The sequence below is a fragment of the Gracilinanus agilis genome, chromosome 3 (assembly GCF_016433145.1).
Source record: "Gracilinanus agilis isolate LMUSP501 chromosome 3, AgileGrace, whole genome shotgun sequence".
NCBI classification, from domain to species: Eukaryota; Metazoa; Chordata; class Mammalia; order Didelphimorphia; family Didelphidae; genus Gracilinanus; species Gracilinanus agilis.
The window spans coordinates 119,290,957-119,315,291 of record NC_058132.1 but is presented as its reverse complement, the minus strand read 5'-3'; the positions used below and the strand labels follow the sequence as shown (position 1 = coordinate 119,315,291).

The 24,335-nt window shown below is 45.2% G+C and overlaps 1 protein-coding gene across 2 annotated transcripts in view; it reads left to right on the top strand.

Moving 5' to 3' along the window:
* Positions 1-24,335, top strand: part of RCBTB2 (RCC1 and BTB domain containing protein 2) — a 53,283-nt gene that overhangs the window by 7,430 nt on the left and 21,518 nt on the right. For both annotated transcript variants that reach the window (XM_044668233.1, XM_044668234.1), the window contains exons 2-8: positions 9,802-9,960; positions 10,414-10,564; positions 13,500-13,666; positions 14,474-14,632; positions 15,225-15,332; positions 18,817-18,959; positions 23,063-23,253. In XM_044668233.1, coding sequence (XP_044524168.1) covers positions 9,835-9,960; positions 10,414-10,564; positions 13,500-13,666; positions 14,474-14,632; positions 15,225-15,332; positions 18,817-18,959; positions 23,063-23,253 — 1,045 coding nt within the window. In that variant the 5' untranslated portion in view covers positions 9,802-9,834. The remainder of the gene's footprint in view (positions 1-9,801; positions 9,961-10,413; positions 10,565-13,499; positions 13,667-14,473; positions 14,633-15,224; positions 15,333-18,816; positions 18,960-23,062; positions 23,254-24,335) is intronic.

Below are 24,335 nucleotides of genomic sequence, written 5' to 3'. Positions count from 1 at the left end.
GAATTGTGACTTGCTTAGACTGTCATTAAAATGACTGTCATTTGCATTTCCTGGGCCTGGGTTCATCAGAAGCCCTTCCACGTTGGGACCATATAGCAGTTGGCCCCTGGTGATCTACACAAAATTGAGAGCTCCCTCTCCCACTGCTGCATAAACTGTTGTGGCACAGGCATTCTGGTGCTCAAGGGACTGTGCTGGATGCTCTCCTGGGTGCCTGGGCTTATTCTCTTTTAAGTCACACTGCCCATCCTCCATTGTCCTGGACAAATTGGAGTGTTTAGGCTGTAATCCCTCGTCTTCAGAAATGGCTGCATTCCACTCCAGAATCCTGCTTTAATTAGTGACCAAGTAAATATGTCATTACATGTTGGTTCTTGACTGCTGACAGTAGTAAGAATGAGTTTTCTTCTGTGAACCAAGCAGTTGAAATTCCTTGAGAATGGCTAGAAGATCGCTTGTTTCTTGCCTTGCAGAAACTCATTCCAAAGAATTCCACACTGAAATGATCTCTGAATACAGTGGCAGGAAGCAAGCTTGGAATGTTGGGAGGGTCAGCATCCTCATCTTGTCCCTGACAATGCAGTTAGCCAGGGCACTTTGATTGCCTCTGCTGTGCCTCTTATGACTAAATTTGAGCAACCAGCTGATGTCCAATGAACATTGAACAATGAATTAACATGTAGTGAGACTCAAGAAATCCTCCTTTGATATACAAGTGTCCCTTAGCTCACATGCCAACTCTCCATCGTATAAGCATCCCATTAGTTTGAGAGCAGAATGGCTAATAGAGGTATCAGGGTAGATAACTACAGAGTTTGACAAGAAACATTTTGCAAATTCAAGTCAAGAAAAATGAAAGTGTATGAAAAAACCCAGCCTGCTGCCCAAGGGTCCTAGTTCCAAACCCTAAATTGAGAACTTGATTAGGATGGTCGACTGCCTGTAGAAGGGTCTTAAAGGATTCTTTGGCCATGGCTCTTCCTCGTTCATATACATGATGGATAGAGGCTCCTCTTGCCACTTTCTCTTTATGTTTCTCTTACCTCTTCTTCCAGTTTGAGTAAATGCAGAGAGAAGTGCTCAAACCCAAGCTGGGGTAGATGCCATTCCAGGCGAGAAACCTGAAGGTGGGTCTTTGATGCTGCCAACACTAAGTGGCATTGTCCTGGACTCAGCTCTGGGCCCTTTTTAAGTTATCTTAATTGTGGTATACAAATGCAAGTGAGTAGGAAGAATAAAGCACATTTCTTCAGGCTGGAAAAGATGATAGAGAAATACCAGGGACCTCGAGGAACTGAATAGTGACTTGGAATCTGGAACTTGGCTGCCCCAGCCATATCAACTACCACTCAAAAACAAAGTTTTAGGTAGATTGAGGTGATTAGTGGGATGGGATCAAGGCTGGTGGTAAACTTAGAAAATTAAAATCTCAAGCATTTGAAGGGTAAGGTTAAGCAACAGTCGCTATTCCAGATGGTCTGGGTAAGATTTTTCCAGGAGTAAGTTTGCATATCCAAAGACTTGTGTGAAAGGTAATTGTTAGTATTTTATGATAATGGTTCCTGTATTCCCTTCTGTTGCTCACACATTTATGAACTCAAAGCCCTCATTGTCTATGATTAGCCCATCCCAACAAAATCAAAAGCCCCAGAGATTTTCTTTGAAATCCAGTTCTATCACCTTGAGGCGTGAACATTCTGTAATCTTGTAGTCTGGCCATTGGAAACTAAAGTACTTACAGGTACAAGTCTGATAGGTCCTGTTCTCTTCCCAGTTTGACTTTCTGCTCCTCTACATTCCATGGGCATAGGAGTTCTTAACTTGGCATCTGACTTCGCTTTCGAAAATATTTTGAGAGTTGTACTTCAATACAAGTACATGTCAGTATAATCCTATGTATTTTATTTTATATACTTAAAAAGCCTTATCCTGAGAAGGATGATCTGTTGGTTTCATTAGACTGACAAAAGTATCCATGACACAAGCCCTGAGTTCGAGTTCTCAGAGGGCAAATTCAAGCTGTCGGTGAGCCCTGCTTTACCTGAGAGAGCTGAGGGAGAAAGAGCTCACTGGTAGGGCATGCAAAAAATGTCCTAGGGCTCCAGGAAGACGGAGCAGCTCCGCAGTGCTGGCTCTGCACCACCCCCTTTGCTCAGTAAGGGCACTTTGTTGTCCTAAATGTCCAGTGATTGTAGCAAAATGATGCCATTGTTCAGAGTTGTTCCCTTCCCCTCCCCCCATTCCCATTCTGAGAGACCTTATATGGGAACCTGCAGGAAAGTTGTCGGGGGACAAGATAATCCCATGTACAGGTAAGGCTAGGCGCCCCCTTAGGGTAGCGTCATAGGGTCCTGCATTTCAGACCTTAGGGTTCTTCAAGCTGGGCTCTTGTCACTATTACAGAGGACTAAAATGAGGCCCAGAGAGGTTCCTAGCTGCCACCTGTGCAGATTCTCAGGTGCTTCCCTCTGCAGCTTGGTCATTCCAGGTGTTGTGTCTGTACCCTAATGGCCGAGCTGGTGTATCACTGTATAAGTGGAGATTTTGAACCTTGGACTTCATCCCCCATAAGTCCTTAGTTTTCCCAAAATTCCCTTTAATCTCTCCTGTGCTTCCGGCCCGTGGGACGCTCGGAGCATCGAGGGGCCTGAAGCGTTTACTTTGAAAAAATTAGAGTGTTCAAAATCTCCATTTATATACACCACCCAGTATCTGGCCATGGAAAACCTTCCTCTTGAGTAGGGACCTGGGTAAGTCCTGAGGGATCCTCCAACTACAGCCTGTGTCTTGGTAACTTTGGTCAGCAGTTATGGTGGACTTTTCCAGCAAATTTTCTTCACGTCACAGAGTATGTGGGTGCTCTCTATGCGCCTTTCTTTCTACCTAGTCACCCCTTTGCTCAAGAGGCTCTGTCTTTTAAAAGTCTTCACAATCTGACTAATGTATTCCTGTTTCCAGACTGATTTCCTGTCATTCCCCATCTCTTGTTTTAGCCAGTGGCCATCCACGTCGGTGCCTTTGAGCAGACCGCCTCCCCGTTCCTGGCACTCTTCTCCCGCCCTCGCCTGTCCTTTAGTTGCTTTTCAGGGTCTTCTACATGAGGCCTTTCTGGTGGCTGGTTTTTCCCTCTTCCAATAATTGTTTTGCACATATCTTCTATTTCCTTTTTTTCATTCTATGTTGTTTCTCCTTGTTTGAAGGCAAGACTGTTCCATCCTTGTGTGTCTAGCCGCTAGCACAGAAGTATTTGCATTGAGTTGAACGGATCATTCCATCCCGCTTTGACTGACTTCTCTGTCTTTGCCTCTTCGTAAAGGACCCTGCAGATGGGGAGATTCTGAATGCTGTGGCTCAGTTCATTTCCCTGGGCAGCATACTGTCTGGGGGTGTCCACCTAGAGGAGGAGGCTGACAGACGCCTTGCCAGAGGCAGCTCGGTGCTGGGGAGGCTCTGATGGCTGGTGTGGGAGAGGCGCGGCAGGAGGCCGCCCACCACTCGGGTGCTCTGTGGAGAGCGCCGTGCCGACCTCATCGTGTGCCCGGGAGATCCGGACAGGACACCAGAGCCCGTCGGGAAATGGAATGGCTTCTCTTTGGGTTGTCTTTGGGAGATTCTGCAGGTCTCCTGGCAAGATAAGGGACCCGACACAGGGTCCTGTCTAGAAGTCCCCCGCCAGGCCTTCAGACTCTCCCGCAAAGAGTGCAGCTCCGATGGGCTCGCCATGGGCATGGAATGCCAAGTTCGTGTTTGCCTCAAAGTCTGTTTTACGGAGATTGTGCGCCACGCAAGCAGGACAGGGATACTTTAAAGGCCTCTCTGGAGGACTTGGGTACTGATGGTGCACCGCGGGAGACGCTGGCCCAGCCTGCCCGGCCTCGCATGCATGCCTCCAATAGGCGCTGTGTTCTGTGAGCAGCGCACACATTTACAGACAGCTCCATCCCAGATGCTCCTTTGGGCTCTGCCTGAGCGGCCCATGATCGAGCCTTGGCCAGGCTGACCCCCACGTGGAGATCTCATTTTGGTCCTCTGAGCATGAAGGACAACCACCAAAGGACCTGCTGGTTTTGTACTCGCTTTGGGTTGTATTCTGTGCCCTTAGAGAGTTGAATCAACGGTCCTGGGCCTCCCGTTAGCCATCTTAGTGCCGAATGAAATCATCTCCCTTTGGGTGGCCTCAGGTTATTTCATTAATTCTTCTTATTTATCTTGTGTGTATCAGTGGGATAGTATTAAACCGATTTGCTTTAGGTTTGGAATTGTCTGAATAACAGTGTTATAAACAGTGCCTTCCATTTGTATAAGCTTTAAAATTTATGTAGGGTTTCACAAAACATGTTATCTCATTTCATTGTTCTATAACTCTCCGGTAGATCATATAGGTTTTATTATCTCCATTGTAAAGAAGGGGAAACTGAGGCAAGTGATTTTTTTTTTCTCCCTCCCTCCCCCCATGTGTTAGGTACTGTGCTAGGGCTTAGGGATACAAAAGTAAAATAGGTTCTGCCCTCAAAGAGCTTACCTGTAATGAGGGAAATAACATGTAGACATTTTAAGTACAAAACATTTAATGTACAAAATAAATACAAGAGAATTTTGAAGGAAGAGGGGAAGGCAGTGCTTGTGGTCTGTGGGGTGAGCAAGAAAGGCCTCATATAGGTTGCAGTGATAGAACCAGAGATCAAAGAAAAGGGAAAAGGACCCATTTCTACCGCAATATTGATAGCTTTTGTGGTGGCAAAGAACTGAAAACTGAAGGGATGGCCCTCAGTTGGGGGATGGCTGAACAAGCTGTGGCATGTGAATGTGATGGAATGCTTTTGAGCTCTAAGAAGTGATGAGCAGGACGCTTTCAGGAAAACCTGGGAAGACAAATTAAATGATGCAGGTTAAAAGAGCAGAAGCAGGAGAACGTTGTACGTAGCGCCAGCAGTGTTGTAGCACTTGTACCAGTGATTAGCTACGAAAGACTTTGCCACTCCCATCAGGACAGCGATCCGAAGGACCCGTGAAAATGCTATCCACGTCCAGAGAGAAGCAGTGATCTGAGTGCAGATTGAAACACTTTTTCTTTCTATATTTTTCTGTGTCTGTATGTATGATTTCTTTTGCAATGTGGCTAATACGGAAATACATTTGCGTAACTGATAGGATATGTAGTATTGGAGGGACTAGGAATAGATTTTTCTAGACAACTAAATAACCCTTTAAATATTCTACTTTTGGAAGTGGTGTTAGAAAGAATCATCAGCTTGAAGATAGAAAGTCCAGGTGTGCCAGCTGTTCACTCTACTCTAGAGAAGTCATTGAACTTCTCAGATTTTTTGTTTTTTTTAGTTCTAAAATGGGATTATAATACCTGCCTGCCCCGTCTCCAGCATATACACACCTTTTCCCAAAAGTCTTAGTGCAGTTTAAGCTACTAAAACTTAAAATAAACTTATATTTGTGTGTATATCTTTGTAGCTATGAAACATATTATAAATTTTAGTTTATAATAATGTTAAGTATTTCCTTGCCTTCTCAAACAAAACATATAAAATATAATTGAACCTTTTTTAAAAAAAATCTTTCTATATTAGAATCAAAGCTGAGTATCAGTTCCAAGGCAGAAGACTGGGAAAGGCTAGGCAGTTGGGGTTAAATGACTTGCCCAGGGTCATACAGCTAGGATTCGAACCCAGGGCCTCTAATCTCTAGTCCTGGTTCTCTCTCCTATGAGTCACTTGGATGTCCTTTTCTTGATGATGTTAGGAATGTGAATTATTGTGCTCTGTTGTGTAATACCTTTAAGAGCCATTGATATAATTAGTTATCTTAGTTCCCACCCTACATGTCTTAAGAGTGCTAGGATTTTATCTTATTTTTTTGTTTGTTTGTTTTTTAATTCCTTCATCTCCTTCCTTTGTGGCCAGTTGCTTCTAATCTCCTACCTGTTTTTATAAACTGTTGTTTGCTGTTGGCCACAAGGTACCTTAGCTCTCACATATAGTTCATGGTCTTGTGATGGCTATTTGACTCTCAGAGGATTTTTTTTGGTTTGTTTTTTCATTTTCTTCTGAGTTCAGGGTTGTATATTCAAGGTTGAATTTGTCAGAAATCTAATACAGCAGATGAGTGGCAACATTACTCTAGCTATAGCCTCAATAATGGTGATTTGTTTTTTATCTGAAAATTGCCTATTCACGTCCCTTGCCCATTTAGCAATTGGAGAATGGCTTGATTTTTTGTACAATTGATTTAGCTCCTTGTGAAGATATTTGAGTAATTAGACCTTTGTCAGAGTTTTTTGTTAAAAAGATTTTTTCCCAGTTTGTTGTTTCCCTTCTGATTTTAGTTTTATTGTTTTTGTTTGCACAAAAACTTTAATGTAATAGAAATTATTTATTTTACATTTTGTAATTTTTTCTAACTCTGGCTTGGTTTTTAAATCTTTCCTTTCCCAGAGATCTCTGACAAGTATACTATTCTGTGTTTGCCTAATTATCTTATATATACATGAGAAAGCATTCTAAATCTATAATAATTAGAGAAACACAAATCAAAACAACTCTGAGGTATTACCTCACACCCAGCAGATTGGCTAAAATGAAAGAAGGGGAGAGTAATGAATGTTGGAGGGGATGTGGCAAAATTGGGACATTGATGCATTGCTGGTAGAGTTGTGAATTGATCCAACCATTCTGGAGGGCAATTTGGAACTGTGCCCAAAGAGCTCTAAAAGACTGCCCGCTCTTTGATCCAGCCATACCATTGCTGGGTTTGTAGCCCGCTCTTTGATCCAGCCATACCATTGCTGGGTTTGTACCCCAAAGAGATCATAGGGAAAAAGACATGTACAAAAATATTTATAGCTGCGTTCTTTGTGGCAGCAAAAAACTAGAAAGCAAGGGTATGCCCTTCAATTGGGGAATGGCTGAACAAATTGTGGTATATGCTGGTGATGGAATACTATTGTGCTCAAAGGAATAATAAACTGGAGGAATTCCATGTGAACTGGAAAGACCTCCAGGAACTGATGCAGAGTGAAAGGAGCAGAGCCAGAACAATGTACACAGACGGATACACTGTGGTAAAATCGAATGTAATGGACTTCTGTACTAGCAGCAATGCAATGACACAGGACAATTCTGAGGGATTTATGGAAAAGAATGCTACCCATATTCAGAGGAAGAACTGCAGGAGTGGAAACATAGAAGAAAAACAACCGCTTGAACACATTGATGTGGACTTGATTGGAGATGTAGACTCTAAACAACCACACCAATGCAACTATCAATAATATGGAAATAAGTCTTGATTGATGACACAGGAAGAAACCAGTGGAAATGTGCATCAGCTATGGAGGGAGAGAGAGCAAGAACATGAATCATGTAACCATTGAAAAATTTTTTTCTAAAAAAGAAAAAATAATAATGGTCATTTGTGTCAGTATGCAATGTTATATAGTAGGCATTTCATAAAGAAATATTGTTTAAATCGGGTTATTGTCAATGTAATCCCCCCCGCTTCCCAACATGCACATCCCAGAAATAAATTGTTAATGTCCACATCCCACCTCTGTATATTTTTATTGTTTCTCATGCCAGGAAATATGTCTTTCCTAAATTTCTCACCTTCTGGCTTTCTTGAAGTCTGCTAAAATCTTACCTTCTGCAAGAAACCTTTTTCTATTCCCCTTAGTACTAATATCCTCTGTAGAAGCCACTTGATGGTGCCACTTGAATAGAGTTCATACAGTTTGATCTCATGCATGTACTGGCCTGGGCAAGCCACTTAATGTCTGCCTGCTTCAGTTCCTCAATTGCAAAATGAGGATAATAATAGTAGCTACTTCTCAGGGTTATTGTGGGAATCAAATGAGATGATATTTTCTTTTTTTTTTTTTTTTTAATTTTATTTTTTAGAAAAAATTTTTCCATGGTTACATGATTCATGTTCTTACTATCCCCCTCCATCCCCTCTGTAGCCAACGTGCATTTCTACTGGTTTCTTTATGTATCATCTATCAAGACCTATTTCCATATTATTGATAATTGTACTAGAGTGGTCGTTTGGAGTCTATATCCCAAATACATGTCCACATCAACCCATGTGTTCAAGTAGTTGTTTTTCTTCTGTTTCCACTCCTGTAATTCTTCCTCTGAATGTGGGTATATCCTTCATAAATCCCTTAGAATTGACCTGGGTCATTGCATTGCTGCTAGTACAGAAGTTCATTACATTTGATTGTGCCACAGTGTATTGGTCTCTGTGTACAATATTCTCCTGGTTCTGCTCAATTCCTGGAGGTCTTTCCAGTTCTCATAGAATTCCTCCAGTTCTTTATTCCTTTGAGCACAATAGTATTCCATCACCAACAGATACTACAATTTGTTCAGTCATTCAACAACTAATCCCAATACTAAAGAAATTTTTTGACATAATAAGCAAAGAAGGAGTTCTACCAAATTCTTTTTATGACACAAATATGGTACTGATTCCAAAGCCAGGCATACTAAAAACAAGAGAAAGAAAACTACAGACCAATCTCCCTAATGAACATAGATGCAAAAGCTTATATAGAATACTAGCAAAAAGACTCCAGCAAGTGATCAAGAGGGTTATCCATTATGATCAGGTGGGATTTATACCAGGAATGCAAGGATGGTTCAACATTAGGAAAACTATCCACATAATTGACCATATCAACAAGCAAACAAACAAAAGTCATATGATTATCTCAATAGATGCTGAAAAACCCTTTGGCAAAGTACAACAGCCATTCCTACTGAAAACACTAGAAAGTATAATAGAAGGATCTTTCCTAAAAATAATAAACAGTATATATTTAAAACCATCAACAAGCATCATATGCAATGGGGATAAATTAGAAGCCTTCCCAATAAGATCAGGAGTGAAACAAGGATGCCCATTATCACCTTTATTATTTAACATTGTACTAGAAACACTAGCAGTAGCAATTAGAGAAGAAAAAGAAATTGAAGGTATTAAAATAGGCAATGAGATGATATTTTCAAAGCACTTATCTTGTGTGTATTGTCTCCCTCATTAGATTGTGACCTCTTTGAGGGCAGGACTTATGTTCGCCTTTCTTTGAATCCTCAGGGTTTAAAAGGCATGATGTGTGGCACATAGCAGGTGCTTAATAAGATCTTCCTGCCTTGACTTGACTCAGAAGGCTTCCCATGGATGCTGATCCTGGCAACCTGAGTGTATTCAATAGGAGTGTTCTTTTGTGTTGGCTCTGTTGAGCCAGAAGAAAACAAAAGCTCTGAGCTTTCAAATAGGAAGCCGGAACTTTGGATGACTTTCCTGGAATCTTCTTCAGGCCTGCTTTTTTTTTTTTTTTTCTGAGCTGATTTTGGTTATGACCTTTCCCCCCTCTTTGGTTTTACTCTAATGCATCAGTTCACTGCATACAGGCCATCACTGGGACAGTAGTATTCTTCTGCTGCATTTGTGTTCGCAGCCAGCCTGGTGAGCGGAACGATGTCTAAAAAACATTTAAACACAGCTAAATAGTTTGCTCCCCAATACCCAGCCTCGAATGATCTGCTCGACTCCTTGCAAGGAGACTGATTCGTGTGATTCTTCCTGAAGGCCTTGATGCTCTGTTTCTGTGGTGGGCAGGTGGGAGTTTTGTTAGTGGCGAGCGTTCCTCCTGTGTGAGGAAGCCTTTTAAAATCACTCCAGAGCTGCAGGAGCCATTGTAGAGTCATTGAAACAGTGTTATAGGAGCAAAGAAAAACCAGCTTCTGCATAAATGTTCTTAATAATTTCTTCCTCCTTTCTTCTCAGGTAGCAGAGGATGGGTTTTTGTCTTCATTGAAGATGCTAGATGTGGGGAAGTGGCCAATTTTTGCCCTTTGCTCTCCAGATGAATTGAAGTTAATTCGTCAGGCCTGTGTCTTTGGCAGTGCTGGCAATGAAGTTCTATACTCTACAGAAAATGATGAGGTAATCTTCTGCCCAAACCCACCGCTCTCCAGATTTTCAGGCATTAGTCTTTATGTTGTAATTAATTGGCTGATATCATTTTTGTTAGCTCCAGACCTCAGAAAGGTAGGAATTGAGATAAAATTGAGTCGGGGGTGAAGAGAATTATCATTTGGTATGTCATACCGTCTTTATCCTCCTTGGAGGTCTTGCTCCTGCTTCGACAAAGAAGTCAAAATAACATCTTCAATTTCGTGGTGACACGGGCTTTAGAAATCGTCTAGGCCGTCCCCGTGTTACGGACGAGGAAGCCAAGGCTAGAGCCTTGCGCAGGGCCCCGCAGGCAGCAGTAGATGGAGCTAGCGTTTGCCCTGCCTCCCCCATGCTCCCGTTCTATGTTTCGCCTCTTCGGGTGGCTACTTTATGCAGCTGTCCCCACGAGACTCCTGGAAGCTGACGTTTGCTTTCCCACAGGTCTTTGTGCTCGGCACCAACTGTAGCGGCTGCTTGGGAACAGGGGATATCTTGCACTCCCTCGAACCACGGCGGATCGATCACTTATGCGGCAAAAAAATAGTCTGCTTGAGCTATGGGAGCGGCCCTCACGTCGTCATCGCGACAGATGGTAATACGGGATGCGGACGTCACCGCTGAGTGTCTATCCCTTGTTTCCCCCGTGGGGTGTAGTGAGCGCTGCGTCATACTCGGACCCCGCAACGCGTCCGCCTTTTAACCCTTACCTTCCGTCTTAGAATCAGGACCGTGGATGGTACCAGGGCAGACAGTGGTGAGGGCGAGGACTTACCCAGGGTCACACAGCTGGGAAGTGTCTGAGGCCAGATTTGAACCCAGGACCTCCCATCCACTGGGCCACCCAGCTCCCCCTGCCCCCAAATTCTAAATTTATTGCTTGACTAGGAATGGTACAGTCGATATTTTGAACAGATGCTGGCTCTGCCTCTGCTGAGCTGTGTGTGCATAGAATGTAGGTGAGGGTACACGAGGGCAGTTCTGTCTGAAAAGGTAATTTCTGCTTAGGTGGGAGGAGGCCTCTTAAAATAGTTAGAATTGTTCCTCCCAGTGGCATCCATTAACTGACTTCCTGGAGACTCTAGAGCTGTTTACACAACTGACACGAATGGCTGCTAACCTCAGACTCTTAGAAAACCTAGAAATAGCATTTGACAAAATCTGTTTTACTTCCCCAAATTTGAGAAAGATGAGTCAAATGAGATAAGTTAGCCCTTTAAGAGGATTGTATCATCTCTGTGGTAAGAATGAGGAAATTTTTACTCAGATCATATGTTTTAGGTTTTTACCAATTTTTATTTTCAAAATGTGGCTATTAAAAATAGTTACGATAATAAATACTATAACCATTAATATGGCATATTATTTTGCTTTTGAGATCAGTCATTTCTGGATATGTCTCCCAACCCACTTACGATGAACCTTTCCTTGTAACAAAGAAAAATAGTGAAGCAAAGCCAACAAAAAGACTGTCTGAGAGTGTATTCAGTCGTCTACACCCATAATCCCTCACCTCTCCTCAAAGGAGGAGAGCATTCCTTTCCTTTCTCCCTTTTCTGGGGGCAGGATGGTCATTACAAGAACTTAGAAGGGATACATAGAAGAGCAATGAATAGGATTAAAAATGAGAAAATTAGTTGGGAGAGTGATGAAGGCATATTGGATGTAAGCCTCTGGAAGGCAGGGATGGCTTCATTTTTGTCTTTGTAGCCCTAGCACTTAGCATGTTGCCTTGGGTGTTACAAATGCCTGATAAATGTTTGCGGAATTGAATTGAGTGTAGGAGTTATTTAAGCTAAAGGAATTGGGGAGAGTGAGAGATATTAAATGTTGGATATAGTTCTACATGAATTGTTGGATTTTCTGTTTCTATTAAGTATAAATCAAGAAAGACCAGACTTAATTTGTCATAGGGCCAGGGATTGAAATTACTTCTAGGTCAAGTTTCACGAACATAAGGATCAGATGAGACTCTATAAAGTTTCATTTTCTAAATATTATTAAGAATAAGGTTGACAGTCATCTCATAGAGCTGAAAAGGATCCTATCATTTTATGACTGAGGTGATGAAGACTCAGAGAGCAGGAGTTACCAGGTGTAGAACTCACCAGGGCCAGGGCCACTGTCTCCATGATGCTTCACCTTTGGCGAACCTCTCCAGGATATGAGAAGGGAAGACAAAGTAGTGTCAGTGTAAAATTGTTTTTCAGTATTAACAGAGCTTCTTTTTAACTCCAGATTTAGGAGGATTTAATCCCCCCATCTCCCCTGAGAAATCTTTTTAAGTGGCTCTTGTGGTCTAGTAAACAGTTTGGGGTTTTAAAAAGAAAAGAAAATGACCTTTTATTGTATTTTTAAACCATTTAATTTTCACATATTATGGCTAAAATCCTGTCTCTGAACAGTGCCAGAATTACCTAGATAATCTTAATATTATCCATATAAGTACTCTCTTAGGAAAACAAATCAACATTCTAAGTACTAAGACAACACCTTATTAAAACTAGGAATCCATAGCTATGCTCTAAGAATATGAATAAAACTTCTCTGCCCATTAAGCCCCCTTCTTTACATTCTTCACAAGATGAATTCCTTTAAAGGGAATGGGGTACACTGGAAGCAGTGCTGGCCTGAGAGTCAGAAGACGTAGGTTCTAGTCTCAGTTCCTGTTTGACACTAAGAAGCTCACTTAATTTGTCTGGACTTTGGTTCCTGATCATCAGATGTGTATAGGCTAGACTAATTGACCTCGAAGGCTCATTCCAGTTCCAGAAAGCTATGAACAAAATAATCTCAGAAAAGCTGGTTATGCTTTCTGTCAGATATTAGGGATTACTTCATCACATAATAGGTATGCAAAGAAATTGAACCTCAATTTCCTCATAAGTAAAATGGAAATAGTTACTGTCATCTTTTTCACTTTTTTTACAAGTGATTTATAAAGTGTTCAATACATGTGATTATTATTATTGATGTTTCTGATAATAATTGCCTAATGTTGGCATTAGTATAATTTGGAATTTAGCATAACATTGCTGTGTCTTTACATAGTAGGTAGAGGGCTGGCCTCTGGGTCAAGAAGATCTTGGTTCAGATGGTGCCTCTGACTTATAGAAGCAATGAGAGTCCATGAGGACCATTTAACTTCTCAGTGCCCCATGTATCCTTCTAAGACTACATAACATAGACCTGTTGAATTGAGAGTTTATCACGTGGATGAAATCGTAGGTCTGGACCCACCCCCTCTTCACAACAACAAAATAAAATCACTAGAAATTAGGCCTCCAATTTTTTAAGACTGCCTCTCGACTTTCTGCTTTGAAGATTCATTTTTTTGCTCAGGCATGGAAACCAGTTTTGATTTTTTGAAAACCTTTTGCAGGCTGGGTTTGGTGGGCGAAATTAAGGAAATTGTTATTCTAACTCAATTTCATTTGTTAAGTCATTGTGGTATGTAGTTGTTTATAATGAAGATATTTTCCATTGAAACTTTATTTTTCTGTTTTCTTTTTTTTTTTTTTAATTTTCAGAAGGAGAAGTGTATACCTGGGGCCATAATACTTACGGCCAGTTGGGCAATGGAACAACTAACCATGGTTTAGTACCCACCCATATCTCTACCAATATTGGAAACAGGAAAATTATTGAAGTGGCCTGTGGATCTCACCATTCCTTGGTACTGACATCTGATGGCGAGGTAAAAGTGCTTCACTAAGTATATATCTTACTATTTTTCCATAAGAAGAAGATTAAAGAGATTCCTGTGATCCTCCCCTCCCCTAAAAACTGGTCATGTGGTTAGAGTAATAATTTAGGGATCTAAAAGCTGGCATTTAAGTCCTCTCAGCTTGTCTCCCCTGCTGCCCCTTCCTTTGAGTTTTGATCTTATCCTTCTCCTCATCTATTAATATTCCTTGGACTTGAATTCTATTTTAACAATAAGGCAGATAACTACCTATAACATTTTGTGATTTCTCTGACATTTTTATATTGTGACAATGAAGTGCAAATCCCATTAGGAGAAAATGTCTTTTACTGACACATACAGACATACATAAATACAAGAGGATTTTTCAGGGAGAAAAAAGTTTTTGGTCAAATAATGTCATTTTCTGGTGTTTTACAAAAAATATTTTATTAAACACAAAATGTTGATCAAATATTTACCCATATATAAATAGACCTGCACACACATATATGAGAGCCAGGCAGTATGGCATTTTGTGTGTGTGTGTGTGTGAATGAATTTAAAAAACACTCACTATCAGATGTCAGGACCTAGGAATAGTCACTTCATCAGTTTTCTCATTTGTGACCTTTTGCTGGTTATTTATTCAATCCTTGCCTTGGTTTCCTCCTCTATAAAAGATCTCCCTCATGGAGTTGCGGTGATTCTAAAAGGACTAGAGAGGTGTGTCATTACTGTTATTTAGCAAAGGTTTTGTTGTTCATTTGAGTCACCTCTTGCTCTGGTGTGTTAAGAGACTGCTTTCCTCTCTCACAGGTGTTTGCCTGGGGTTATAATAACTCGGGACAGGTCGGCTCTGGCTCCACCGCCAACCAGCCCATTCCTCGAAAAGTTACAGGCTGCTTACAGAACAAGATGGTCACCACCATCGCGTGTGGCCAGATGTGCTCCATGGCTGTGGTGGAGAGTGGTGAGGTAAAGCAGGAGATTTCTAGTTTTGTGGAACATGTCCGTAGTTTGAGATTTGTTTTATTTTAAAAAGCAAATTATCTGTGTTGCATTAAGGTCTTCAGCATACAGTATGGTTTTTCTCATCTGGGTCTTTGGCGGTGGTTTCTTATAGAAATTTACAGTGTGTATTCAGATCTCCAGCTTTTTACCATCCAGCCCCTTCCTCTCTTTCCAGCCCCCCCCCCCCCCTCCGCTCTGTCCTCTGGTCCTGTCGGCCTCCGGGCGCCTCTTCACACCGTACGCCCCCATGTCTTGGCTCTGGGCATTTTCTCTGGCTGTCTCCCATGCCTTGAATCCTCTCCTCCCCATCTCTGCCTCCCTGCCTCCTTGGCTCAAGGCCCGTCTTCTGCTGGAGGCCTTTTTGGGCCCTCTCACGTTTGTGATCTCCGGTTTCCCAGATATCTGTTTGTACATCGTTTGCCTGTCGTCTCCTCCGTGACGTGGTTCCTTCTCGAGGGCTCGGACGGTGCGCTTGTGTTTCTGTCCTCGGCACGTGCATAGCGCTGGGTACAGAGTGGGCGCTTACGTGTGGTTGACTTTTTTGGTCTCTTTCAAGGTGTACGTCTGGGGATACAATGGAAACGGGCAGCTGGGCCTGGGCAGCAGCGGCAATCAGGCGACGCCCTGTAGAATCGCAGCTCTCCAAGGCATTCGGGTGCACAAGGTATGTTGATGGAGCGCGTCCTTCAGCCTCTCTACAGCAGAGAAACAGTATGTAGTGAGTTGGCTGGGACTCGGCACTGACGGTAGTCTTCCTGCCGTTCCAGCCTCCTCTTTCCTCCCCAGCCTCCGCCCTGTCCCACTCTCCTGCCCAAAGAGATCACCTATTTCTGTTCTCCAACTCACGGACTCCAGTTGGAGGCTCCCCAGACCTCTATCTTTGCTAGCTGCCCTTGGAAGGGTTGTCTCTGAGCTCGAGCTCCGATCTTCCTCTCCTTCCTCATCCTCTCCACTACAGGCCTCTCTTGGTCTTTCTCCTCTTCGTTCTCTTCTTTGTCCTGTTGCGGCCCTTCGGAGCCCCGCATTCTCCCGGGTCGCCACCTTTGAGCTCATCATCGTCCTCTGCCCTCGAATCCCTTTTCTCTCTCGCCCCTTGGCCTTTATCAGCTGCCTCTCTACTCTGCTAAGAAAGTCATAGCAGACAGCAGCGCCCAGGACAAGTTGGTTTTCTGTCTTTGTTGGCGTCGCTGCCACACAGCTTCCTTGGGTGCCTGCGTGAGCCCCGCAGCGGCCATTCCCCTTCCCTGCCCCCTGCAGGCCCTGGCGCTCATCCCAGCTAGGTTCTGCCTGGTTCAGCCAGAGCTCAGATTGTCTTCCTGCAGCAAAGCAGCAGCTAAACCTGTCGTTCTTCAGTGCCTTCCTCTTGTGAACCAAAAGGGGCAGCAAAGAGCTGCCCGGAACTCATTCTGAGCGCGCTCACTCCAGCGACCACAGCTTCTGCTGCCTCTGGCTTCATGCTGGCTGGCCAGGCCGGGGCTCCTCTCCTGCCAGTCTTCAGTCTCTCAGCTGTTTCTGCTGAGGACATTCCCATCCCTCTGCTCCCCCGAGGGTGCGGGCACGCTGCCCTGGTTCTTGAGAGAGATTATATGTAAAGCTCCCAGAGCGGGGCCTGCTTCATGAATGCTTGTTCCCTTCCCTTCCCCATCCCGTCCCAGCCTCCTCCTCACCCACCTGTCTAGGCAGCTGCTCAGGTCGGTGCCATTTGGCCTTTGTGGTTTCTGCATCCTCTTCCCACTCTCGTGACTGCCGCCTTGGGGGAGGTTTTCATTATCTTATAATAGGACCCTCAAGAGAGCTGTCTGATGGGCCTCCCCTGTTTGAGCTGCCCAGCCTGGGCCGCGTCACTCCTCTGCTCACACATGCTAGTGGCTTCCCATTATCTTTAGCCCAAATACAAACTCATCAGCCTGTATTTAAAGCCCTCCTGAAGTTGTTTCCCATCCACTTTTCTAGACTTTGTTTTACATTTTTTTTTTTACCCTTGTACTTCGGTGTATTGTCTCATAGGAGGAAGATTGGTAAGGGTGGGCAATGGGGGTCAAGTGACTTGCCCAGGGTCACACAGCTGGGAAGTGGCTGAGGCCGGGTTTGAACCTAGGACCTCCTGTCTCTAGGCCTGACTCTCACTCCACTGAGCTACCTAGCTGCCCCCCTTTATTTTACATTTTGCCTTTACACAGTATTCCAATCAGATTGGAACATTAGCTGTCCCTGTAACTAAGCTCTTGATCTCTCCCTTTGAGAAGCCCTTATTTCCTTTAAGGATTAGCCCAGGTGCCACCTCCTCCATGAAGTCCTTCTTAATTTCTACTCTACAACCCCAATTTGGTAAAATTTTCTACCCTGCCCAATTATCTTTTTTCTCTATATATGCAAATCCCAGTAGAAAGTAAGCTCTTTGAGGTCAGGTACCATCTTGGTTTTGTCTTTATATCCTTTGCAGCTAGCATAGTGACTTGTATTTTTTTTTTTCAGTTTGGACTTGTGCTTTCATCAGTGTGGTAAGCTACCTGGTGTGGAAACTCCCTCCACTGGTGCAGATGGACATCTCATTTGTAACATATAGTCTTAGAGAGTCATTGAGACATTGAGAATCTAAGTGGTCTGTCCGTGGTCATATAGGTAGGCTAGCTCTTATATTTGTCAGAGGCAGGATTTCTGTTATTTAATGTATGTTCCATTAATTCTAGCAGTTTCTTGCTTCCTAATCTTGCTTGATTAGAGTCACATCCATGTTAGCTAGATAGAAGATTGGGGCAGCCTTCTTTTAAAAAAGATTTTTCCCTTTATAAGCAACAGGCTTGAAAAAAAACATTGGAAAAAACCCAGTTCTCTTCTTCCCTTGTTCATTGGAAGGAATAAGCGGATTTCCAAATGCCCGATAGGCTGTTCTCCACAAGAAGTTATCAGCGTTTCCCACAGTCAGCGTCCTCCCCGGGGCGGCAAAGGGAGCACTAACTCGTTTTCTCTCAAAGGCTCCAGAAGGGTTTGACCAGTGCACGACACTACCTCTCAGCCTCGCGTGTGGTAGTACTTAATAAGTACGTGTTGTCAACTGAATTGCATGTTGGGAATCTTTCTAGATAGATAGGAACCCCCAATTATCTTTTTATAAATGAGTAGGATGTGAAAGTTGGGAAAGTCAAGTCGATTGTGTTTTGCTCTTAGTTTCATTGTGCATCACTGCTGGCATTTGGTCACTGGCTGACTCATGTGTCTCAGGAGTTAGGTTTGGGATCTCGGCAGCCCTGCACAGTTCCTCGTGGTCTCCGAGTTAAGTGTAGGAGGGCCCTTCTGCTGCCAGTCGCTCTTCTATGCTTGCCTCAAGAAGATCTGTTGTCCTTGAAGGATAATCCGGGCCCCTCTCGCTCCCTGTCCTGGCAGGGAGGCTCCACCGATGAACATCTCTCAGCGGCAGCAGAAGCGGTCATTTCCTCAGACCTCATTTCCAGCCAGTCAGATTGTTCCCCCCACGTGGATGCTTTAGTTTAGACTATATAACAGTTTATTGTTCTTCCCATGGTGGATGCCTCAAGCTTTGGAACCAGTCCTGCTGTTTGTCCTGTCTTGGATTCCGCCGTCTCTTGTGGAGGCCCCCTTTTTTTCTATAAAAGAGAATGCCCCCCCCAAATTTGGGGTCTTAGCTTTTCTGAGAAGCTAAAACCCTTTTTACTGGAAGATTCTACTTTTGTCAGCAAACTGACCCTGTTCAGACTTTGCCTTAGCTTACTTTTATTTCAGTTGTAGCAAATGAGAATTCAATAGCTAATAGGAATGATCTCACACGATTTCCTTTTTTTTTTTTAAACCCTTAACTTCTGTGTATTGGCTCCTTGGTGGAAGAGTGATGAGGGTGGGCAATAGGGGTCAAGTGACTTGCCCAGGGTCACACAGCTGGGAAGTGTCTGAGGCCGGATTTGAACCTAGGACCTCCCGTCTCTAGGCCTGACTCTGAATCCACTGAGCTACCCAGCTGCCCCCTCACACGATTTCCTTTGGATTTGGGATGGACAGTTGCGGTCGGGGCCCCGAAGAGCTCTGGGTAGCTGCAGGGATTTGCCACGTTGCTTTTTCGTTTTGATTCATTCTAAGGAGGCCTGTTTGACTTCTCAGTTTGCGGGCATGAGCAGATGTCTGTCTCTTTGCAGATCGTCTGCGGCTACGCACATACCTTAGTGCTAACGGACGAAGGTCAGCTGTATGCCTGGGGAGCCAACTCGTACGGCCAGTTGGGCACCGGCAATAAAAGTAACCAGTCTTACCCTACTCCGGTCAATGTGGAAAAGGACAGGTAATGTTTGCGTGCTCAGTAACGACGCTGCGGCTTCCACGGGCAAGGGGCACGCTGGCAGGGCGCCAGGAATCTCTCTCCTTGTGATTCTGTTTGTGCCTTTGGGAGGTAGGAGGGAGTTGGGACTCCGGGTGTGCCATTCAGTCAGTGCAGGGAACTCCCCGTGTGAAAACTCCCTCCACCCTCGGAGTTATCCATAACTTTTAGACTTTGGGGCAGCCCGTACAAAAGTGTGGAGGCAGGAGATGAGGTATCATGGGCGAGGGACAGTTTGATTGGATGGTGGCATGCATGGAATGCAAAGGTAGGATGGCCTGGAGAGTGACCAGCAAAGGAGTTTATGTTTTATCCCTGAGATAGGAGAGCATCCGTGGGATGGAGCCGGGTCCTGTGTAATGTTGGGGGACGGGCAGGGGGTCACGTGACTAGGCTTGCTCTTTAGGACAGATTGGTGACAGCCTGGAGGGCGGAGGTGAGTGAGAGGGGGCAGCAAGAGGAACGGAAATGCTCACTGGATAGTCAGGCCTGGAGACAGGAGGTCCTAAATTCAGATTCGGCCTCAGACTCTTCCTTGCTATGTGACCCTGGGCAAGTCACTTACGCCTAGCCCTTACTGCTCTTCTGCCTTGGAACCAATACATAGTATCGATTCTCTGAGGGAAAGTAAGGGTTTAAGAAACAAAGAAAACGGAAAACTCGGGAAAAGGAGCAGTTTTAGCTGAAAGAAAATAAGTTCATTTTTTGGGGTGTGTTGTGTGAGCATTTATCAATTTCCTATGACAGTTTCCTTTGGAGGCCATTAAGACTGACAGGGAAAACGGACAATTTGTTAAGGAGTTGTGACCATGGATTCCACCAGCGTGGGCAGCGGGAAGTCTTTGCTGCCCTGCAGCTTCGGGCCTGGACAGAGTCAGAGCTGGGCTCAGAACCTCATTCTTTTAATTTACTCTTTTTTTTTCTTTTCAGTTAATATAAATCCATTTTCTTCTTTTCTTCCACTTCTCCCATCTCCACTGGAAAGGAAGGAAAAGGAAAAACAAAACCTTTGTGACAGTTGTGCCCAGTAAAATGCATCCCTGCATGGCCCCTGAGTCTTCTTCCCCTCCGTCAGGGATCACGGCGGCCTCTGCACCCGCCGGGCCTCGGTGCTGCTTGGAATCCTTCAGTCTTGCAGACTATTCTGTCAGTTGTTCTGGTCGTGCTCGCTCGGCTCTGCATCAGTGCGTTTCTTCCCAGGTTTCTCTGAGTCTGCCTAGGGCGTCTCGTCACATTTATGCGCCGTAATTGATTCAAGATATTCCCCAAGCAGTGGGCGGCCCCCCTTACTTTCTAGTTCTTTGCCAGCACAAAAAGAGCTTTTCTAAAGATTACCTCCAAATGATCCTGTCCAGATCTCCCGTTTCCGTGGCCGTTTGCCTGCTGTTCGGTACCCTCCTCCCCCTGAGACACGGATCCCGGGTTTTGCCTTTCTTTCCGTCCTGGGCACTTGACCCAGAGCCTGGCTCAAAGCAGGCCCTTGGCCAGAGTTACTTGACTGGCTGACTCATTGTTCTTTTCAGTGCGTCCTAATTAAAGACGTTGGGGAGGTGGTTCAACATTTTGTCAGTCCTGTTACCTAGAGGAGCATCCTTTCCATTAAAGTTAGCTTTTAGCTTTATGCATCTTAACTTATTAGTGTAAACTGAGAAAAATCTCTTCTTCAGAATTTGCCTCTTGCCATGAGTTCCATTTTACATCGGTGGCTTTAGGCCACGGCCAAGGCACTTACTCATGCCGAGGCGCAGAGGTTCCCTCATTCCCTGCAGTTATTCCCACAAGAGCCAGCTCGGCGCTAAGCCCAAGTCTCAGCCCTGATCACCAGTGTGGAGCAAGGCGACGCAAATGAAGGCCAGCAGGGGCCGTTTAGGGGCTGGGGGACAGGTGGTTTTGTCTCCTTTTACACAGCCTACCTGTCCTTCCAGAGTTCGGGCCCCATCCGTATCACTGGTCTTCCCACGTCGCCTTCTCCACACTTAGAAATTGCTCCTGCCATTCAGACCCTTGCCACTGCTCTCCTTAACGTGGCATTTGCTTTCCAGCGTCCCTGCCTTGGGTCTCTCTGCTTGAGGCCGTTCTCCACTCAGCTGCCAAAGTGATTTTCCTAAAGTTAAATGGCCAGGAGGCAGCTGGGTAGCTCAGTGGTTGGAGAGCCAGGCCTAGAAACGGGAGGTCCTAGGTTCAAATCCAGCCTCAGCCGCTTCCCAACTGTGTGACCCTGGGCAAGTCACTTGACCCCCAATGCCCACCCTTACCACTCTTCTGTCTTGGAGCCAATACATAGAAGTTAAGGGTTTAAAAAAAAAGTTAAATGGCCACATCGCTCCAGTAAACTCCAGTTACTCCCTGTTACTTTTAAGGATCAAATAGACTCTTCTTTGTTCAGCATTTAATGCCCTTCTTATATTTACTTCCATAGTCCAACTCGGCTGTCCTGCTTCCTCTTCCTCTCACATGGCACTCCGTGTCCCATTTCTTTGTCTTTGCTGTCACACATACTTGGAATGCTTTCCCTTCTTGCCACCTCTTGGCTTCCTTAAATTTGTTTGAGACTCAGTTAAAGTCCGTTTTCTGCAAGAGGCCTTTCCTAGTGACCCCAGTCTGCATCCTTCATGGGGCTGCGCCTGGGATGGAAGATGTAAATTTGTCTCTGGAACTTTTCTAAAGACCTTAAGATAAAATTTTGGCCCTCTGTGGCCTCTGAAAAGGAATCTCATTCTTTGACTAGGGATCATCCAGCCTAAGGTCGCTTTCTAAACCCCATCGCTCAGCCCCTCACGCGTTATCTCCTTAGAGGGAGATGACACTTTCTCCAGATCCCTCGTGCCTAGCACAATGTCTTTGACTAGAGGAGATGATAAATGGTTGTAGAATTATGAAAGCGGGGATTTAGGAGGATTAAAATGGCAGCATTGACAGGATGGATAGAAGCATGAGAGACTGGAGGCCTTGAAACCAATCCGGAGGCCTCCTCTCGTGGTCTGGGGATGAAATGATAAAGAACAACAAGGGCCTTGGTGACGAGCTGTGCGGAATTAGAGTAACAGAAAGAATCGGAGCTGGCGAGTGACTGGAAGGGAGACGTGGGGAGGGTAGCCACGCCGCTGTGGGTCAGGCGCTGGGCCGTGCCCAGGATGCAGAGGCAGAAAATGTGGGCCGGCTCTCCGCGAGGCCCGAGCGGGAAGCCGAGGCGTTACCCCTCCGCTGGAGGGTGAATTATCATAGGTAGGTGACCTCGAGTAAATGAGCAGAGCTCCCCAGTCTCCAGAGGGAAATGCTGGGGAACGCCCAAGTCTCAGAGGTGCGGCACCCGCCGCTTTTTACACTGGCCTCAGGAGGCTCAGGGATTTCCCACCTTAAGTGTGTCTACCTGCAAAACTCCATTTCCCCTAGAAATGAAGCGCTTCTTTAATGGAATAACAATAAAGAGGTGGTTTTTAAAATGAGAGTTTGTGGAGCATCTTTTTCGATGACTTAATTTCTAATTTAAAAACATTTTCAATTAGTAAGGATTTCCTCCTCACCTTTTTGGAGGAGGGAAGAGAAAAATAAAACCCTTATAACAAATGGGCACAGTCAGACAAAACAGATTTCCAACCTCCAGCCTTTGCCTGTGTCCCCTGAATCCTTGGCTTTCTTCAGAGGGCTGCTCAGCGCCCCTCCCGGCGCCGGCACGTCTACTCTTTGTGTTCCTGTGTGTATGCGCTGCTGTCTGTGGTGTGGACGTGCCGGACCCCTCCTCGTGGACCCCAAGGGAAGCTCCTCGAGGGCAGGGCACGGGGCCCTGCTGTAGTGGACGAGTTTTAAGAAAACACTTACAAGTCCTTCCCTCTGCGCCTTGGGTTTCGGTTTAATTGGGGAATAGACTTGGTAAGATGTGGTGTTTGGACGCTCTGCTGGCAGGGCTCTCCCACAGCCCTCGTTGGGCTCTCGGGGTCAGGCCGAGGCTGGCCGAGGGGCTCGGTGGCGCAGGAGCCGGAGGGTGGGACGAGATGGACGCACGCCCAGAACGGCCCTGCCCTCCTCGCCCCGCTAACTGGCCTCCTCGTGTCTCTTCACGACCGTAGAGTGATCGAGGTCGCCGCCTGCCACTCTGCCCACACCTCCGCGGCCAAGACCCAGAGCGGCCACATCTACATGTGGGGCCAGTGCCGGGGCCAGTCAGTGACCATCCCACACCTCACCCACTTCTCCTGCACGGACGACGTGTTCGCCTGCTTTGCCACCCCGGCCGTGTCGTGGCGCCTCCTCTCCGTCGGTGAGTGCGGGCTGGCATCCGAGGGACTGCAGAGGGGCCGCGAGGGTGCCTTTGAGTGAAGGGCGGCTGTGAAATCAGGCGATTAATTTTCCTGAGAAAGATAATGGGGATAGGGGTGGGCTGGCCGGGCCACGCATCTAAATGAAAGCCTGCTTCCCTTAGGCCAGAAACTCTTAAGGGATACACGAACTTGTTTTTAGAAAATATTTTGGTAACTGTATTTCGGCATCATTGGTTTCCTTTGTAAGCCTTATAGTTTATTTTATACATTTTAAAACATTATTCTGAGGAGTCCAAAGGCTTTACCAGGCTGCTACCTCGGTCCAAGTGTAAAAGCCTCCTGCGTTAGGCCTTTCTTGGAGCTCAGGGAATCCGTCTGATGGGCCCCCAGAACGGTTTAGGCATCCCCCATCTAACGTCGTTAACTGGTGCTGCAAAAACTTGGCGCTCGGTAAAACGACGCCACCAGGGCAGCTGTGTCGGGACGGCGGCACCGTCGGGGGCTCGATCCCACCCAGGCGGTAGTGTACTAGCCGGACTGTCATCACTTAGCACTCTGCACCTCGGACTGTTGTCCACATGGCTCGGCCTTAGCCAGAAGGTGAAGAAATCACTAGTGATCCCATTCATGGGTTTCGCACAGCAGTGCTGGTGGGCACGGTCCTACCTGAAATACATCTGGGAAGCACGTAGCATTTGTGAAAAGGACCCAGTTCCACTGACCGGTTCTTTTGAAGTGCTTTAAAACAGACAGTCTGGAGCCAGGACAAAAGAAAAGATTATCCCTTTATTATTGTTAAAACAACACGACAAAATATATTATAAATAGAATGACATTTCATTAGCAAAAGAAAGATATTAATATGCTATACTTTTATGATTACTAATGTATGGGTATTCCTATACCCATGCCCACACCCATAATGCAGATATCAACCTTTCTGCCAGGTTTCTTCAGGGACACGCATACAGCTGGCTTGTCACCGAACTCGGGCCTTTCCAGGTGGAGAAGATCTACCAGAATTCATACTCTTCCGACATAGCCTTCTAGAACCTAAAACATGTAATAATGATGATAACTA